The 20,983-nt window shown below is 41.6% G+C and overlaps 1 protein-coding gene across 1 annotated transcript in view; it reads right to left on the reverse strand.

Moving 5' to 3' along the window:
- LOC111153822 (cullin 5) overlaps positions 1-20,983 on the reverse strand; it is an 89,208-nt gene that overhangs the window by 65,884 nt on the left and 2,341 nt on the right. The window contains exon 2 of the mRNA XM_022513075.1: positions 1,876-1,985. Within this exon, the coding sequence (XP_022368783.1) occupies positions 1,876-1,985 (110 nt within the window). The remainder of the gene's footprint in view (positions 1-1,875; positions 1,986-20,983) is intronic.

The raw sequence follows: 20,983 nt of genomic DNA on the forward strand, positions 1-20,983 counted from the left end.
ATAAGCAACTTGGGTGTTAAACCGAGCTGTCTCCAGAAAGGAGTGGACCTTTTCTAGGCTGCTCACTAGATAAATAATCGGGACAAAAGGTGTGGGAGGTGACACAAACCTACTTTAAAAATTTCTGAACATCTGACACTTCATTCAGACCAATACACAATACATCTTCCTAGTTAAGGGAAGTATATTATTTTAAACAAATTTTCTGTAAATATGCATTTGCTCCTCTTGCCAGTCCACATGTTTGGGGGAAAAAAATTGAAAAGTTTTCATTACTGAATGGGACACACTGGTTTTATAAGAAAGAAAAAACAAAACACAGCACCTGAGAAGGCACAGGGGAGGAGGAAGACATTAAAGATTTTTGTTTTTCAGAATTATTCTTCAAAGTTTTGTTGCCTTCCTGAAGGAAAACTCCCACCACTGGCTTTCCATGCTGCTGTGAGTACTCTGAAATCAAACCTGACAGTGCTTGGAGACAGCAGGGAACAGCCCAACTCCTACACTTTCTACACAGAACCCTTCTAAACAGCATCCGCACTAGTGAGGCGAATCAACAAGTGTCATGGAATAAATGAAACCATTTAGAACTAACTTCCTTCAGGCAGTTCATCTGAAAACAAAGGCTGAACTGAATGAACAGAAAAGGAACAAGAACTCTAGAGCGAACGGTCCTATGGGAGGAGGGAAACTGGGAGCCCTGTTACCGTGTACTACCTGACCAACCTGACCTGTCTCACCTGGAGCACCCTAACAACTGTAAATTTTTTGTTTCTGAGGTACCACACATGCCCGCTGAGATTATACTTCGTGGATGTGCTCTGAGGATCATGACACTGCTTTAACCCTGGAAAGCTTTTGGGTGTGCTTCAGCTTAGGAGCCAGAGTTGTGCTGTGCCTGAAATGATGCCTCAGACCATGTGAAAAAAGGTTCCTATAGAAAGTGAAGGAGAAGGGCGCCTGGGTGGCTCAGATGGCTAAGCATCGGCCTGCAGCTCAGGTCATGATCCCAGAGTCCTGGGATTGAGTCCCCATGTCAGGTTCCCAGCTCAGTGGGGAGCCAGCTTCTCCCTCCCTCTGCCTCTCCCTCTGTTTGTGCTCTCTCTCTCAAATGAATAAATAAAATCAGAAAGAAAGAAAGAAAGAAAGAAAGAAAGAAAGAAAGAAAGAGAGAAAGAAAGGGAGAAAAGCACCTGGTTTCCTAAAATAAACTTCATGGTTGGTGGGATTTATTTTTACTAGCTAAATCTAGGACCTCTAAAAGACCTAAGTGAGATCAGTACTACCAATTGGTCTTGCCTTGCCCCACTGTATCCTACTGATAATGAGTGAAATGGTCAACAGTATCCTACCCTGATATAAAACTTTTCTTGACCGTGCCTTAAAGGTACAAGCTATATGGTTTACATTGAACACCTGATCTTTCTGAGAATCTGAATTTGGGTACATGCCAAGCAGAGGCTACCTATGTGACCAGTCCCCAGTAAAAACTCTGATTACGGAATCTGCGAGAGCTTCTCAGCTAGACAATGTATCATACTGGTTGTCAATCCCACTGCTGGAGAGACAGGGTTCTATACGATTCTATAAGTACTCTGGGAAGCCTGTGCCTGTTTTCCCCCAGTCTTTATCCGATGTGCCTTTCCTTTTTGCTACTTTTGTGTTGTACGCTTTTGCTGTAGTAAGCCACAGCTGTGTATGATGGCGTACCAGCCCCATCCCCAGCAAATCACTGACTACAGAAGAGGACTTGGAGAAATAATTGTAAACAGGTAAACAGTCCAGTCTAAAGTGAGCATTCCATTTGGATATAGAAATGCATCACCAAAATTTCCTTTATGTTACCAAAAAGTTAAGAGTTAATGGATTACTTACGAAAACAGATCAAACCACTGCTGTTTTGTAACAGATTCCTGGCGTAAAAGCTTCAAAACAATCGGGCGCATGAAATCCCATTTGTCTTCAAATTGAAGTGAACCTTTATTCTTTAAAAAAAAAAAAAAAAGACAAAGAGTAGTTTAATTTAAATCCAGTTACATCAAAAGTGCCTGTTATTTTTGTCTTTTAAGAGTTAACTAGAGAAATGCAAGGTTTGAAATTTAAAACAATCTGTTTTCCTTAATGGAATCCCTGTAAACTAATCTGATTTCAAGAAATCACAGGAAGACACCATAAAAAAAAAAATTAATTGTGCGAACATATAAAGAATTTGGCCACGCCCAAGGAGAAGGCCTGGTCTTTGTCCTTGACTTCTGGTAGGTAATCTCTGGGGTCTCAGAGTGTGTGTCTGATAAGAGAGTTGTTGTTTGCCCGGCAACCTTGGGTCAAACTAGATAATCTAACAAACGTGAGTTAGGGAGGGAACTGGCCATATCCATAGAGTCCTTAGGGTTGGGGTTCACCAACCCAGAAACACCACTGTAACTTTGGGAGGTGGTTTGGGTTAACCAAAATGGAGACTGAGATTATCCACAAGCAATCATTCAGTCACACCTACATAAAGAAGCCCCAGTAAAAACTCCAGAAAGGGATGTCTGGGTGCCTCAGTCAGTTAAGCATCTGTCCTGGGTCCAGGTATAATCCCAGGGTCCTAGGACAGAGTCTGCATCAGGCTCCTTGCTAAGTGGGGAGCCTGCTTCTCTCTCTGCCTGCCACTTCCCCTGCTTGTGCGCTTGTGCGCACTCTCTCTCTCACTCTCTTTGACAAATAAATAAGTAAAATCTTGAAACAAACAAACAAAAAAAAAAAACTCTGGAAAATTCTGGCTGGATCAGTAGGTGGAATGCGACTCTTGAACTCAAGAGTGGTGATTTTGAGCCCCACGGTAGGTGTAGAGATTACTTAAAAATAAAAATCTAAAATAAACTTGATACTAAAGGCTGGATGAGCTTTTCTGGCTAGCAGTACCCCATACACATGGTCACACAGTAAGGCCAAGAGAGATATGTGATCTGACTACAGGGGTGAGGACGGGGAAAGCTCTGTGCTTGGAACCCTTCTACACTCTGCTCAGTATGTCTCTCTCTTTAGCAAATCTGAATCTATATCCTTGCTCCATAAGAAGCCATACCATGATCTATGAATCTGTAAGATGTAGGAATCTTTCTAATGAATTACTGAGCCTCAGGGTGGTTTTGGGAACCCTCCAAACTTGTAGCTTATATCTGAAGTGAGGATGGTCTTGTGTATGGAGACTGTCCCTTCTAATTTTATAGTTGCCCTAAATTCCCCACAAAAAGTACACTGAGAGGGGCACCTGGGTGGCTCAGTGGGTTAAAAAGCCTCTGCCTTAGGCTCAGGTCATGATCCCAGGGTCCTGGGATCGAGCCCCACATCAGGCTCTCTGCTCAGCGGGGAGCCTGCTTCCCTTCCTCTCTCTCTGCCTGCCTCTCTGCCTACTTGTGATCTCTCTCTGTCAAATAAATAAATAAAATCTTAAAAAAAAACAAAAGTACACTGAGAGTCTATATAAATTCTAAAAACTGAGAAAAACAAACAACAACAAAACACACACACAAACACACACACACACACACACACACACACACACACACACACACACGCGCACGAAAAACACCCATCCCCTTTTTAAATACTAACAAAACCCTGACAGCAAACTGGAGAGAAGACCGTAAGAAATGGAAACTCTAGACAAATTCAACAAGGACATGTGTGCAAAAATCTTAAATAAATGTCACCTAATTAAACAAGTGGCATATTAAAAGAATGATACTTCATAATCACACATGGTTTACCCCATGAAAGTGAAGTGATTGGACATTAAGAAAAAGGTCATCAGTTCATTACATTACTAGAAGAGAGGAAGAGAGAGCCCATTCATGTTCAGTTATTACCACTGTGGCCACATAACTTGCTTTCATCAATAAATTTATACACAAGTCAGTCATTTCCTAACATGCTAAGAAAAATTTCCAAACACACATGTGGAACTCATTATCATTTTTACTATATGTAATGTTCTTTTTTTTTAATGTAACGCTCTTAAAGATGCTGTTGACTTGTATCAGATAAGGTTCTAGACTGACTACCTGGAATCTGCAAACTCCCTAAAATTATAACCCAGTAGAGGTCTCTGAATCATGTGGTCTAACAAGAACATACATCAGAATCACCTATGGTGGCAGTTTCACATATGAGTTTCTAAAACTTAACTCAGACCTCCTGGATCAAATCTCTTTGAGTTCAGAATCAGCATATTCAGCAAACTCGTGATAAAACTACATAAAAATATTAGAAGGTCTATGACCAAAAACAGGTTAAGAACCACTGACTGACAAACTCTTGTGAAAGCAAGTGATGCTTCTTATATCCACGGACACTTTGTTTTCTTTTAAACTTAAGAAAGGCACACGGTTCCATGCAGGGCTGCGTTTGAATGTGTCTGGAGTCTTGCAAGCCTGACCACCCTACACTCTCCTACAAATGGACCCTCAGAGCTTGTCTGGAGGTTCTAGCAGGGGAGTATAGCCACTCATATGCCCTTGACCAGAGAACGGCCCTCCACTACTGGGGAGAGTCATCCTCTTGAACCAAGCGTGCAGCTTCGGGAGGGACACACATGGACTGGTGAGGGAAAGAGGGGACACCCGCCTGGTCAGCCAGATCAGCCACATCAACTCTGCTAATCAGTGAGGTGACAGATGTCACAGCCAGATCGTGCTCACATCCTATATCCAAGAACACTGATGATCCTAAAAGTTACTGTACTGTCTTGCCCCAGGTACCTACTCTAATCACAACATTCTTATTATAAGCACCCATGAGTGAGCATGCAAATAAACAAATTTGAAAGAACCAGAGAAAGTTTTCTTGACTATGACATGGAGAATCATTACATATCCCCTTAGCTAGAGGATACTTTATAATGCCAACTAAGTCTATTTCTCTTAGCATTTCTGGCAATTCATAAAATTAAACATAGTATAAATCTTGCAATTAAAAAGTCTAAAAGATACAGAGGACTAGAATAAACAGGTGTTTTAGGCAAATTGAATGCTGCTTAGACTCTGGAATCTATTAGCTATTGCAAAATAACAGGAAACATATTTGGTTCTTCTGTTTGATGAAACACACAAGACTAACATCAGAAACATTTTCCTCTAACACTGAATTAAAGGAGGAATTCAATAACTGAATGTTTTCTATTCATCTTTTATAGTAAAAAAAATGATGCTCGAGCAATTCTTTGGCCTATTCTCTGTTACACCGAAGAGCATATCATTACATCATTAAGTAAGCAGCAGCAGACCAAATCTCCTACCTACAAAAGAGCAGGTATTAACAATATGTGAAGGAACCTTCAAATTATGAACCTTGATTTATGAACGTTTCCACTAGCTAACTGAAGGCCACCTCATCTCCATTGATTTGCTACAAAGTCTCTTCTGCTTTTTCTCATTATTACTCAGATTTACAGTAGGCTGAACTCACCAACTTCTGGTATATCTAGGATTATCTCACCCACTGGCTCTTTTTCACCAAGACTTCAGGATCTGCTGTACCCTCCCAACTCTTTCACTCCTTTCAGCCTAACTACTGCCCTCACAGGCTTTCTTCTTCTCAAATACACAAAGGGGCTCTGGGGAGGCCCGTGGGGAGCTGGTCATGAGGGATATCTGGGGGTGGAGTATTCTAGGCAGAGGAAGCATCCACGGGGAAGACCCTAAGGTAGAAATATGCTTGATGTATTCAAGGTAGAGCAGAGCAAGGACGGATGAGAGAGCAGAGGAAGTCACAGAAGCAAAAGAGGTCTGGATCTTGCGGGTCCTGAAGGCCATCATAAAGGCTGTGGCTTCTATTATAAGTGAGATGAGGAGGGGCACCTGGGGGGCTCAGCAGGTTAAAGCCTCTGCCTTCGGCTCAGGTCATGATCCCAGGGTCCTGGGATCGAGCCCCGCATCGGGCTCTCTGCTCAGCAGGGAGCCTGCTTCCTTTCCTCTCTCTCTCTCTCTCTCTCTCTCTCTGCCTGCCTCTCTGACTACTTGTGATCTCTGTCAAATAAATTTAAAAGAAAGAAAGAAAGAAAGAAAGAAATACATCATAAGAGGCAAGAGCTAAAGCTGAGTGTAAGTTGAGGAGGCAAGGTGAGACCAACAGTGACTTGGACCAGTACGGCAGCTACAGAAGTGGGCAGCAGTAGTTACATTTTCAGTTTGAAAGGTGGTACTAAAGAGGACTTCCCAACAGTATGCACGTGGGATGAGAGAACAGAGTAAAACAGGACTTCTGCCTGATGTATCAAGACCCACAAAATGAAGTCCACTCCAGGAGCCCAGCCCATGTCACAAATCCAAACCTAAGTTGGCCTGCACTTGTGGGGAAAACCTCACTACCAAAGAACCCTAACAGCAATCACAGTCCCCCAACTCGGCTTTAGTTAGCTTATTTTACCCTTGAGAAGGGCGCCTACTTGCCTCGTAAAGAATCTCCAACGTCCTAACCAGTTAGGCCCTGTTTCTCTATTGCCTCTTCTAACATCCCACGACACTGCCCTTGCCCCACGTCTTTCAGGAAGAATACTCTCTCCCCCGGTGGTCAGGCACTGTACTCCCCCAACCCATGGATCATCTTCCCTTCAAACTCGTTACTGAATTGTCTGAGTTGTCATTGGACATGTCTAAGAAGTACGGTACTGCCATCAACTGGGATGGAAAACGCTGCACATGGAACAGGCTCAGCAGGAAAGCCCTGGCATTTGGTTTCAGATGGGCTATGTTTGACACATCTACACAACGGCCCTTTGAAGACGTTCAATACACAGTTTCATAAGCAAATCTACAATCCAAAGAAAGGTCTGGTCAGGAAATTAAAATGCAAAAGTCACTGGAGTACAGATGGGTTTTCAAACTTGTTACTGGACCAAGGCGGTGAACATAAGAGAGAAGACGACCCAGGCCTGTGGCCTGAGGCATCCAACATTAAGGGGTGGGAAGAAGAGTAAGAACCAAGAAAGGAGACAGAAGGAGCAACTACAGAGGTGGCACAAAAATCAAGGCTCTGGTATTCTGGAAACCACGGGAATAAAGTATTGAGAAAGGGGGGTGATCAAGTGCAGCTCGTGCTCCTGAAAGATGATGTAGGAGGACTCCTGAAATAGCAGCATGGAAGTCAGAGACTTCACATTAATCACAGAAAAACATTTCACAGAGCACTAAGGACAAAAGCCTGACTGGAGAGGAACTGAGAGAGAAAGAAAAGGAAAATCGGAAAAGTATGGACAACTCTTGGCACTTTTGTTGTATAAGACCACAGAAATGGCAGGGGAGCTGATATGGGGAGAGGAGTCAAAATTCTTTTTATGATGTGATAAATACATTATGCTTTTATACTGATGGGTACGTTCTAGGATATACTATCGAAGATGTGGGAGAAACGGGAGGGAAACTGCTGGAGAATTTGAATTTAAATTTAATTTGCCCTGGGTAGGCAAGGGAAAGGGCCTACAGTGCACAAGTGGAGGAAATGACCACACAGTGAGAGGGGAAGGCGAAGTAGGCACACGCAAACGCTGGCGGGAAGGGAGATGATCTAAGTGCCACTCTGCAAACTTCATTTTTGCTTGCTTCAGTTTCTCAGTGATGTAGAAAAAAAGGAAAATGCCTTAGAAGATGGGTGAGGAGGTGCTAGAATTTTGGGAGAAAAGATATGAAACAGGTATCTAGGGAAGCAGAATAAATGACTGTGGTCGCGTGACTGGGCTCACTTACAGACTCCGGTCGTGGATTTGAAGGGAAAATAGCACAGAGGTGTCTTTTTCACCTGCAACATTCACACGGCTGCTGGCACTGAAAGGTGGAGAAAGGATTTAACCAGGGTTGTGGTTTTTCCCAAGTGAAATGAAAGGAGCAAGGGAGTTAACGTGTATTCAAGGGAGTGATTACAACGACTGAATGGAGAATTCATGCCCAGAAGACTGAGAGAAAAGACATCCAGATGGTAAGAGACAGAGACTTCTTCCAACCATGATGGAGTAACAACAGCCAGGTTCCCCCCCCTGCTTCAACAACTAGAGCGCCATGGGGCAGCATGAGACAGTACTTCCCAAGAAAAGCATCACAGGTGAGCCCTACAAATGCCCAATGGACTGCCTAGAGACAGTTTCCAAGCCTCAGCACAAGCAGGGGAATCCAAACAGCCTGGGCGTTTCACTTAGGAGCCAGAGTTTAGAGAGGACAAGGTGACAAAAATTTGTGGCACAGACAGAGATATACAAAGAAGTCTCCTTGAGCCCCTGACTAAATTCTGACTTGCACATGTGTGTAAGGAAACTATCAGAGACTGGGGAAAAGTCCATTAGAACAATCCGCAGGGCTCATAAAGGGCTGAAAACAGTTTGTGCTCCTACCAGCCGGGGCACAAGTGCTCCTTCACATTAGGGAGAGTCCTCAGAAAGCCAGTGCATCTACAGTGGACCCGAAGTACTCCTACTCTGAATGTTGTTCCAGACCCACTAGGAAAACGCAAAAGCAAGCCCAAGAAGATCAAGCTGATTCCAAGCACCTTAATTATGTCAAAGCCAAATACAGAAATACTTAAAGGATATTTGAAAAACTCAGGCCCCAAAACCTAAAACTCACAATGTCTAGCATTCAATCAAAAATTACCAAGCAGGCAAAGAAGGAAAAATATCATCAAGAGAAAAACCCATCAACACACTGCCCCAGAAATGACATGAGAGTTTTCAGTAAAGCATGACATTAAACCAGCTGTTATAAACGTCACAAGTTCAAGTCAACAGAAGCATGCATGAACATTACAGAAACAAAAGAATTCTAAAAATGATTATCAGGGAGCTATGAAACAACATCAAATGACCTAACTAACATATAGCCAAAGTCTTGGGCAGAGGGGGTTGATATCCAAAGAAATAAAAGCCAAAATGTTCCCTAACTAGATAAAAATTATCAACTCTCAGATCTAAGACACTATACAATAAGGTGGTAGAATCAATGAATTAAAGGCCTTAGTGGAGCTAGATTACTGGGCTCAGAACATTAAAACAAGTTAGAAAGACAGCAGGGGGTAATCAGAGTAGGATGCTTGCCACTGATATTGTAGAAGGGTGAAATTTAAAAAAAACTTTTCATTATATTTTTATGTTTTTTTAATCATTCCCTTACAATATTTTGTACTATTTCTTTCATTGCAAAGATATGCCACTTAGCTAATTTGGGGTTAAAGTCAACAAATTTTTTTACATGTTTATCACATGTAATACATATGATACAAAAGAGGACTTCCTTTGCTTATCTCTAAATAGCTTCCTTTACATTTCGATGGGTAGTCTGAATATCCGATAACTGTTAATAAATCTGAGTTCAGCTATTTATAACTTCTATTATTTAAGTTCAGTATAATCTTCGGTATAGTTCTTTCCATCAACTTTGATCATTTCACTTTACAATATCTGACTACTAATTATGTGTCAGGTACTGCTTTAAATATTTACAAGTATTCATTTAATCTTTATAACTACACTCTGTGTTTGGTAATATTCTCACTTCATAGATGAAAACAACTGTACATTCTATGCTAAGATTAAGTTAAGTTATTTTCCTAAGATTATAGAAAGTAAGTGGCAGAGATGGGCTTCAGATCCAAGCAGTTTAGTTTGGTTAGAGCCTCATTTTTTTTTTAATAAGGTCTTATTATCTTTTAACATAATCTCAACACCCAACATGGGGCTTGAACTCAAGACCCTGAGGATCAAGTCGCATGCTCTTCTGAACGAGCCAGGCGGGTGCCCCCGGGGAGAGCCTTATTCTTAACTACTCCTCAGGTCTTTCCTAAATGAGTAACAGAGGGACTTGCAACCTATCGGCCAGAATCCAACCCCTGACTTAATTTCATTTTTTTTTTTAAATTGCAGGGTAAAAAAGTCTATGGTTATAAAAATTCAGTGGCAATTATCGAAAAACCACAGGGCAGGAGCACCACTACATGAAAGACGGACGTATTTGTCATTAAACATGGTGCAGAAGAGAATGCTTTTCCAAAAAGCTAAACATCTTTTTATCAGTGAAATGAGAAATTTCAAACTATACTTCCCTTTAAAACCTTAGGTTTCAGGGCACCTGGGTGGCTCAGTGGGTTAAAGCCTCTGCTTTCAGATCGGGTCATGATCCCAGGGTCCTGGGATCGAGCCCCACATCAGGCTCTCTGCTCAGCGGGGAGCCTGCCTCCCCACCCCCACCGCCTGCCTCTCTGCCTACTTGTGATCTCTGTCAAATAAATAAATAAAATCTTTTAAAAATGATAATAAAAAAATAAAACCTTTAGGTTTCTTTTATAGAGAAAAAAAATTTTTAAACAAATCCTGATAGCGCCTAATTTTTAGAAACCCCAACAACTAACTTTAAGGAAAAACACAACCACAGAAGTAACAGCATTGGTGAAAGAGTCTGAACTTATTTGGGGGCTTTTTCATCATTCATTCGTTCCATTTATTCATTCAACAAATATCTTGAGTGCCTACCGTACTTGAAGAATTATGCTAGTCACTGGGACTTACAAATGAAAAGTCTTCAAGGAACTCACATTCTAATACAGTATTTCTTGAATTGTGGTTAACAGACTCCTGGAAGGGTCCCAGGATATATTTTTGAGGCTCAAAAGTACAATAATAAATTCTTAATTTTGTTTTTGTTCTAAAAAATGAAATAAGATATTAACACAAGTAGAGTCTGGATCATTTGTATGACCTTATAACCAAACACTAACCATAAAGAAAAATTTTGATAAATTGTAAAATATTAAAAATAACTTTTGGGGGCACCTGGGTGGCTCAGTAGGTTAAGCCTCTGCCTTCGGCCCAGGTCATGATCTCAGGGTCCTGGGATCGAGCCCCACATCGGGCTCTCTGCTCAGCAGGGAGCCTGCTTCCCTCTCTCTCTCTGCCTGCCTCTCTGCCTACTTGCGATCCCTCTCTCTGTGTCAAATAAATAAAATCTTTAAAAAAATAATAATAATTTTTGTTCCTTAAAAGATACCATTAAGGAGGCGAAAAAGCTACCCACAGAGTGTAAGAAGTTATTTCTAATACATATATCCAAGAAAGGCTCTTATCCAAAACATGTAGAGATTCCTAAAAATCAGTAAGAGAGGAAAAACAATCGAATCCAATCCCCTGCTGCAACACTTGAATACACCCCCTACAAAGCCAGTATCTAAATGGCCAATAATCATATGAAAAAGCACCCACCGTCATTAATCATCAGGGAAATACATATTAAAACCACAATGAAATATCACTACATACACCAAAAAAGCTAAAATAGAAAAGAATGACAATACCAAGTATTAGATAAAATTTAGAGAAACCAGAACGCTCATCCTTCTGGTGGGCGTAAACTGGTACAGCTATTTTAGGAAACTACATAGCATATCAATGAAGGTTAGATATACGTATAATATGTGACACACCAATTTCACTTCTGGGTATACTCCCAACTGAGCTGCGTACATACATCTATCAAGGACCTGTTGAAGAAAGTACATCGTATCTCTATTCTCACTAGTAAAAAAACTATTATCAGTCCAAATGTCCAACAACAGGATGAATAAACTGAAATATTCATAAGAGTGGCATACTCCACAGCAACAAAAATTTAACAAGCGGTAATAGAGAGGAACCTCAGACATAATACTGAGCAAAAGTCCCAAGAGTACACACTAGTGCATGGACAGACAAAGCACATCTACAGTTATTACAAATCAGCATAGTGATTAGCCTGGGGCAGGGGCTCCAAACTAGAGACTAGGACAGGGCAAGAGACAGGGGGCTTTTGGGGGCATTGTTAATATTCTATTTCTACTGTGAAGTGTGTAAACCTGGCGATTCACAGACCCGTCCCCCTGGGGCTAATAATACATTATATGTTAATAAAAAATAAAGAATTTATTTAAAAAAATATATTCTATTTCTAGATATGGGTGCTGGTTATACAGGTATGTTTCCTTTATTAAAAATGTATCCAGCTATGCATTTATGATTTATAGGCATTTCCGTACACAGGTCATATTTCAGTAAATCTTGCTTGAAAAATTGTCACGCTAGTGTTATTCATTTAAAAATTACTGAGTTGGGCGCCTGGGTGGCTCAGTGGGTTAAGCCGCTGCCTTCGGCTCAGGTCATGATCCCAGGTCCTGGGTTCAAGCCCCACATCGGGCTTTCTGCTCAGCAGGGAGCCTGCTTCCTCCTCTCTCTCTGCCTGCCTCTCTGCCTACTTGTGATTTCTCTCTGTCAAATAAATAAATAAAATCTTTAAAAAAATAAAATAAAATAAAAAATAAAAATTACTGAGTTTTTAGTGCTGTATTTAATCAGTAACTATCCTTTAATTGTTAAAGTATTCTGAGTTTAAGGAATTTATAGCTAGTGTCACATCTGTACATATTAAAAATGTTGTAATGGTTTCCTCTCTTCTTTCCTTCCTTCCTGAATAACTCAGCCCAAAAGCCAGTGTCAATGAGATTTCTCACTGTCGGAGAAAGAAGTCACATTATATGGAAAGGGAAAAGGATAGAAATGAGTCTTTTGAGGGGCGCCTGGGTGGCTCAGTCAGTTGGGCATCTGCCTTCGGCTCAGGTCATGGTCTCAGAGTCCTGGGATCGAGCCCCACATCGGGCTCTCTGCTCAGCGGGGAGCCTGCTTCCCCCTCTCTCTCTGCCTGCCTCTCTGCCTACTTGTGATCTCTCTCTGCCTGTGTCAAGTAAACAAATAAAAGCTTTAAAAAAAAAAGAGTCTTCTGGAATTGGGAGGACTGAGGTGAACTCACTGGTTTCTATAATACACAGAAATTAGCACAGGGTGTGTGTGTCCTAGCTCAGCCCAATGGGAGAGCCTGGGAGAAGAAACACCCCAATAGCAATTAGCATCCCTAGCATCCAGATCCTGATTTCTCAATACCATATTCCATGAAAAGGTTCCTTAGAGAAAATGTTAATTCCAAAGTTAGGGCAGAGATGAGACTGGAACATATTTTTGTGTCAGAAAGTAAGAAAGCATTTAATCTAAGCAAAATAAATGACACTAACAGATTGTAACACATTAAATAAAATTCTTTGGATGGGGGGAAAACACAGCCACTGGCTATTGGTATGATTACATTTAACTTCTAAATGATCATGTATAAATTCAACAGGAAAAACTAGCACACAGTCCAACAGGAAGCCACAACAGTCTATATAAGCAACACATGATGAAGCCCTACACAGAGGCAAGGTGCTACTGGTGAGATGTTCACGAAGCGGTTTTATAAGGAAGGAATTATGACTTAGCCATTTACCAACTGTGTGACTGTGAGTAAGTTACTTAAACTCTCTGTGCTTCAGTTTCATCTAAGTAAGATGGATTTAACACAGTTATCTATGTGCAAGGGCTGTTACGGGATTTAATAAGACACGTAAAATGTTGAGAGACATAGATTGAATAATTAATAAGACACGTAAAATGTTTGAGAGACATGGACTGAATAATTAAATATAATAAAGGTGCTAGCTATCTTTATTGCATTAGGGACTCCCACGGTAACTACTATTGCTTCTAATTCTCCTACAATAACAGAATTTGGTGGTAGTCAGATGTAGGAATGAGAGAAAGTTGAAAATGATTTGACAAAAGCAGTATTAAGGCACTAATCTCTGAAATGACGTATCAGTTGCTCCCTCACTGGTGCTCCCCAGTATAATTCAAAATACAAAGGATACGAAATTCTAAAACATAGAGGTCCAAAACAATTTTTTTTATCATATATAACCCATATTTTTTCCTCATTTTTTTAATGGGAGTAGGGTACCCCAAGCACGCGTTTGCTCTGCCTACTGCATAATGCAACACGGCTCTCAGATTTCTGACGTGAGTGACTGACAGAACGCCGACCACAGAAGAAATGCCACGGAAGGAATGCATTTGAGTTGAGTGATTTGGAAGAAGTGGTCAAGATCAGTTTAGGAGGTACTGCCCAATAAAATCAAATGCTGAAGTTCTAACTCTTGGCCTCATTTCTTTCCCCCTGTGTTCACTGTTCCTCCTTATTTTAAATAAGATAAAAAAGCCAATCATTCTTTACTTTTGTCTCCCCCACAAGACTGAGGAAAAAAAAATTAGTGTCAAATTTCTCAGAAACAATTAGAGGACAGAAAGGATGAAAACAGTAAGAAAAAAAAAGTTGGGGGGCATCTGGGTGGCTCAGTGGGTTAAAGCTTCTGCCTTCGGCTCGGGTCGTGATCCCGGGGTCCTGGGATCGAGCCCCGCATGGGGCTCTCTGCTCAGCGGGGAGCCTGCTTCCCTTCCTCTCTCTGCCTGCCTCTCTGCCTACCTGTGATCTCTGTCTGTCAAATAAATAAATAAAATCTTAAAAAAAAAAAAAAGTTGGAAGAAAGAAAAATAGGTGAACAAAGGCTTAGCTCCCTTTCCTACTCTAATCGACATAAAGAAATCAGGAGGGGCACCTGGGTGGCTCAGCAGGTTAAGCCTCTGCCTTCAGCTCAGGTCCTGATCCCAGGACCCAGGGATCGAGCCCCGCATCGGGCTCTCTGCTCAGCGGGGAGCCTGCTTCCCCCTCCCCCTGTCCCACCTCTCTGCCTACTTGTGATCTCTCTGTCAAATAAATAAAAAAAAAAATAAAATCTTTAAAAAAAAAATCAGTATCTCTTAATGTAACATGTTGGTTAACCAGAACCAATAAAAATACACTTAGCTATATCGAAAAAGTAGCCCCTAACAGAATGATCAGTTCTAAAACAAACTGATGGTCAAATCCTACAATCTCTTACCCATATCCATGGTGATCGTCTGAAAGAAAAACAAGCATGCACTAGGAAGAGAGCAAATTACAGAATAAAAGTTTAATTTTTTGTAATGTGTTTGGGGCCAGGGGAGATGTTATAGGGCAGTAATGAAAAATGCCATAAAGCTCTCTCTGGAATGTGTTATTTAAAAAGTTCTGCATACTTCCTACTGAAATTCAAGAGTGGTTTGTCTTTTTTTTTTCTTTTTTTTTTTTAATTTGACAGACAGATCACAAGTAGGCAGAGAGGCAGGCAGCGAGAGACAGGAGGAGGAGGCAGGCTCCCTGCTGAGCAGAGAGCCCGATGCGGGACTCGATCCCAGGACCCCGAGATCATGACCTGAGCCGAAGGCAGAGGCTTTAACCACTGAGCCACCCAGGCGCCCCAAGAGTGGTTTTTCAAACAATGAGTTCATCTGCAACAATTCCATTTTATTTAATCCCAAGAAAAAGGTAGGTACATAATTCCTTGTGTGCACATATGTGATCTCTGTCAAATAAATAAATAAAATCTTTAAAAAAAAACAGTAATGCTTAAACACAGGAGAGTAAACAGAAACAGAAAAGTCCACTAGCTTGCAAAATGTACTTAGAATCATTTTTAAATTACTCACTTTACAACAAAATAACACAAATAGGGACCTATTAGTTTGCCCTGAAATGTCCAGAAATCCCTACATAATACGTGGGACAAAACACACGAGATCAAACTGTAGAAGCAATCCTATGACAACGACTTATAATGACATCAAATGTTGTATTTGGGGGCACCTGGCTGGCTCAGTCAGTGAAGTGTGTGACTCTTGATCTCGGGGTTGCAAGTTCAAGCCCCACAATCGGTGTAGGGATTACTAAAAGAACCCTAAACAATCTTAAAAAGTTGCATTTGGAAGAAAACAGAGAATGCAGTTATTAATACCATGCATGTTCTTGTAACATCCTCGTGATGACAAAGGTACAAGAAGAGTTAAAGGACAAGTTGAGGCAAGACAAGAAATAATGATGTGGACACAGTTAGTAGCAATTACTTTGATCACCTGCACACTTTCACTCCCATAACATTCTGACTATGACACAAGGAGGTTATTTAAGATTTATATTTATTCCCTCTGTGAAGTTCCTATCCTACTGATTATGAATTATATCTAATTAATTTACAAAAGGAATCCAATTTGTGTATTTCAGGTCTTCTGTGTAAATCACAAGGCTATGAGCCACTAGTAATCCCAGTTATGTGATTTTAAAACCACATCTGCAATCCCCATTAACCAAAAAAACCACAAAACTCCAGTATATATCTGAATCCTGGCAATTCTCACTATATTCCAGCCACACCACCCTTTTTTTTTTATTTTTTTTAAGATTTTATTTATTTATTTGACAGACAGAGATTATAAGGCAGAGAGGCAGGCAGAGAGAGAGGAGGAAGCAGGCTCCCTGCTGAGCAGAGAGCCCGATGTGGGGCTTGATCCCAGGACTCCGAGATCACGACCCGAGCCGAAGGCAGAGGCTTTAACCCACTGAGCCACCCAGGCGCCCGCACACCACCCTTTTAAACATGTTCCTCAAATTAGCCAAGCTCACCACAGCACCTCAAGACCTTTGCCTAGAATAGAATGCAGATCATTCAGGTCTAGCGTCAATGTCACCTCCCAGAGGCCTTCCTAAAACAACCTAAGAAAACTGCCTTTCGCCCATTCCTCTCTGCAGATCTGAAGCCAAAGGCTTAAGCACATAGATTTAACCTGGCTTTGATATTGAAATTTTTAATTTAGACCAACAAGACTTTTTAAAAAAACCAGAAAGCTAGGAGACGGGGTCGAAATGTCATCAAGTAGCAGGGAAGGAAAATTCAACAGAACAGAGTTGAAAGCAGTATTTTGGGGAAAAAGATAAAACTATTTTGTTGTAAATACATAAAATATGCCCCCATTTTCTGAGCACTCCTGATTATACTGTTTCCATCACAGCTCTCACTTCTACAAAAACTACCCAATGTGTTACTTCTTTGGTGCAGTACTCACACGTTTGAAAAGGAGCTCCACAGACTAGGGACCTCGTCGGTCACATTCACTGCTGTATTACACTTGGAATAGTATCCCACACAGAGTAAATGCCTACATATTTGTAAGATGAACAAACCCATTACAAAGATCAAATACGCCAGACAGTACCTGCACTACATGTACCATGACCAAGGTTTTAACCCAAGCTGTCACCTGTCCACTCGCATACAGTCCATCGGGCAGGCGCCAATTCGCTCCACACCTACTATACCAAGGCTCGAGTCACATGGCTTTCTGTGACACGACTGGGTCCTCCAGGACGCCTACCAAAACGGCCAGTAAGAAACACCTGTCTTTGTCTATCTCTCTTCTCTGTCCCCCAGATGGTTATCTAGTGTCCTCTCCATACCCTCCTGCAGTCTAAAATTGCCCTTTTCTAATCCACTGATAAACGACTGATATCTCAAAGTTTATCCTAAACTGTCACTTCCTGTCAGTAGCATCAATACGTATCACCTCCAGATTAAGGTACTTGCTCATCTATTTTCCCAGAACAGGAACAACGCTCACATTGACATTTATCACAGACTTAGAGTAACTCAGTCCACCAACATACAGAAGCCTGAGTTCCTTGTCTCCCTAGGCCGTGTCCAATGTAACCACGTCTCAAGGACAGGACACTGGAGGGAGGGCAGGCGGCCCTGAGGATCATGTGCCTCTCACACGGCCATCTGGAAGGCAATTCCCCTCAACTCAGTGAAAACTGACAAGGTGGGCTGTAAATAAGGCTCTCACTTGTGTTCAAATAGAGATTAAAAAGAATCACGCAGTTGTGTACCTTAAATGTTCACGGACAATGCGCACAACTTGGTGATCACCTGCACAGTTCCTTGCCGAGCACGCGTCTGACTCAAAACGCCTTTATGCCGGCCGTTCCTGTTCCCTCCACCTGGAAGTCTTCTCCAAAATATGTACGTGCCATGTGTCCTCGTTTCATTCAGGTCTCATGTCCAACGTCACCTCCTCAAGAGGCCGTCCCCGAACAGTCCATCAAATATAACATCAATTTCTCTCTACCCTTTCCCTGACTGTTTTTCTTCATAGCATATTTGACCCAGTTATTTGCTTATATGTTTTTTGCCTCTCTCCCCCACAAAAAATATACGTAAGGGCAGGAATTTGCCTAAATCACCCCATGGGATTAGAAAATGCTGAATAATCACTGGATGAATTGGTTTTCCAGAGACTTACTGACACCCTCTGTTAAGGTTCCAATGAACATGGTGTCCTCAGTACAAATGCCCCTCATCCATGACCACCCACGAGTCGGATCCTGAATATACATAAAAGCAATGCTGGGGTGCCTGCGTGGCTCAGTCCTCAAGCGCCTGGCTTTGGCTCAGATCATGACCCAGGGTCCTGGGATGGAGCCCCACATCAGGCTCCCTGCTCAGTGGGAAGCCTGCTTCTTCCTCCCCACTCCCCCTGCTTGTGCTCCCTCTCTCGTTGTCCCTCTAACATATAATATATAAAGCATAAAGCAAGGGCTAAAAGGAAGTGATGCCCTGCTCTGGCTGTGCACAGCAGGCAACAATTTCAAATGACAGCACTGGGCCGATCTTAGTGACTAAATAGATTTTAATAGGCCAATATGGAGATAGTGATATCCTAGTGATCCAACAAGGATCCAGCCAGGTAGAGGTAGGGGTGTGTGAGAGAGAGAAAGAGGGAGAGGGGGACGGAGAGGAAAGAGAGCAGGAGGGGGCAGGGGAAGCAGGGAGATATTAGGGAGAAGACCCAACTGGAAAGATATCAAAGAATCTGAACCATCAAAGGTATTTGAGCAGGAAACTGATATGGTCAGAACTGTGTTTTGGTCCAGAGCTCAGATCAGAGTTAAGAGATAAAAATAGTGAAATCATGGGAGTTAGGACTGCCCCAGAAACAGAAGTACAAAGATAGAATAGGGCTGAAGATTAACTCCTGAGAAATAATCACACTGGGGAGGACAGGAGGGAGGTCAGTGAAAAACATCAATGATCTGAGAGAGAGGACACTACGGAGAGAATCTCTTAAAAATCAAAAGGGAAGCAGAGCTAGTGATCAACAATATCGGAGAAGAATCTCATTTTGCCATCAGGAAGTCACCCCTGCTCTCCAGACTGGCAGCATCGCTGTAAGTAGTGGAGGTAAGGGGAGGGGGACTCACAGTAAGTTAAGCAAGAAGGTGAAGAACTATAAAGGAAGCAAGTGGGAGCTGCCTTTCAAACAACCAGGGACATGAATGGCAAGAGGAAAAAAAGCCAAAGTTTTATGAGAGGAGATACGCGAACTTTTTCCCTCCCCAGAAGCCAGAAAAAGGGGACTTAAAAAAAGTAACAGAGAATGTGCTGCCAGGTCCTGGAGGGGAAAGGAAGGCTGAAGAACGAGCCATGAAGAACACAGCAGATGCCTCAAAAAAGAGAATACAGGGGAAACTGGGAAAGTGTGTGGCACTGACCACAGGAGTTGAGAGCCCTCCACATGACTACATACAGTAACAGGCCAAGAACTAAACAAGGGCTGAGGCCCAGCAAAGTAAGATTTAAACAACTGCCATTTGGGATAGCATACTCAACTAGAAATGAAGAAAACAGACTGAGGGCCTAGATACTGCCAAAGCAAAAGAACCAGAATTCCATGTTTAAAAAAAAAAAAAAAAAAAAAACTTAAAGTAGTAATACAGAAAGGTTTGGAGAGATATAACCCCCCAAGCAACTGGTAACTGTGTACGACAAAATATACAACACACGTTTTTGCATATTAGATTTCCAAAATCCAGCCACAGTCCACCTGCCTTAAATACACAATCCTTCTATCGAATTCCAATATTAAAAACATAGGTCGTTTTTATGGCTTTGCCTTCTCACTTGTAATCTTATCAAAGTTCTGAATCTTATAATCTTTCGTAACATATTAGCTTTCCCTCCAAACTGTCATCCACAAACTCAATAAACTTAACTCCACCCACGTTACTGGCAAATTGGAAGAAAGCTAATTTTTTCAGCAGGACACTGCAGGCCTCCCTTCAGGGTGGATGGTTTATCACTTATCCTTCCTCATGTACAACTGTTTAATGAATCCAATTCTAACTGTATTCTCATCTAGCCCACGTTTCTCCATTTTGACCACAAGACATGAGAATTCTGTCAAATATACTCTGATGAAACCTATTTGCACAATGTCTAAGGCATTTTACTTATAAACCTATTAGTCCTGTCAAGAGAGCAAATGAGGCTAATCTGGCCACACCCCACTCATTTGATCTTTATTCAAGGTACCAACGGACTTGAATTAGATGACCCATGAATTATGTTATGGGTCTACCCTGGCAGTCTCACTACGTTTCTCCAAGACAACAAACTTTCCACTTTCCACTTCTCAATTAGCTACTTCTTTCAGTATGAACATGAGACAACCCCCCCTCCCTACTTCCAATATGGAAAGAAAAGAAGAAAAAAAAAAAAGGATTTTTCTGGCCAACTTGAACACATAAACTTTTGGTGATACAGATAGAAGAATCAAGTGTCTATTTATAACATCCATTATATGATGTTAGTTGTGTGATTTAAAATCACATATTACGGGGGCACCTGGGTGGCTCAGTTGTTAAGTGTCTGCCCCACGTTGGGAGCAGGGAGCCTGCTTCTCCCTCTCCCACTCCCCCTGCTTGTGTTCCATCTCTCATTGTATCACTCTCTGTCAAATGAAAAAATTAAAAAATAATAATAATAAAATCACATATTATGTAAAATAACATTCAGAAATTCTTTCTCCCCCTTTACAAAACATAAAACAATTTCACTGAAAACTTTCCAGTGTATCTTTGACATCTGTCTTCATGTTCACTACAGTGAATAACTCATTTACCTATTTTTTCAAAGCATTATCACCTTTGTTTAACTTATAAAAGCTGTCTGAGTTACAGAACTTTCTGAATGCTTGTGAACTTTTTTTTTTAAGATTTTATTTATTTATTTGACAGAGAGAGAGATCATTAAGTAAGCAGAGAGGCAGGCAGAGAGAGAGAGGAGGAAGCAGGCTCCCCACTGAGCAGAGAACCCGATGTGGGGCTCGATCCCAGGACCCTGAGATCATGACCTGAGCCAAAGCCTCTGCCTTTGGCTC

The sequence above is a fragment of the Enhydra lutris genome, unplaced genomic scaffold, assembly GCF_002288905.1.
Source record: "Enhydra lutris kenyoni isolate GAN:26980312 unplaced genomic scaffold, ASM228890v2 scaffoldscaffold34, whole genome shotgun sequence".
NCBI classification, from domain to species: Eukaryota; Metazoa; Chordata; class Mammalia; order Carnivora; family Mustelidae; genus Enhydra; species Enhydra lutris.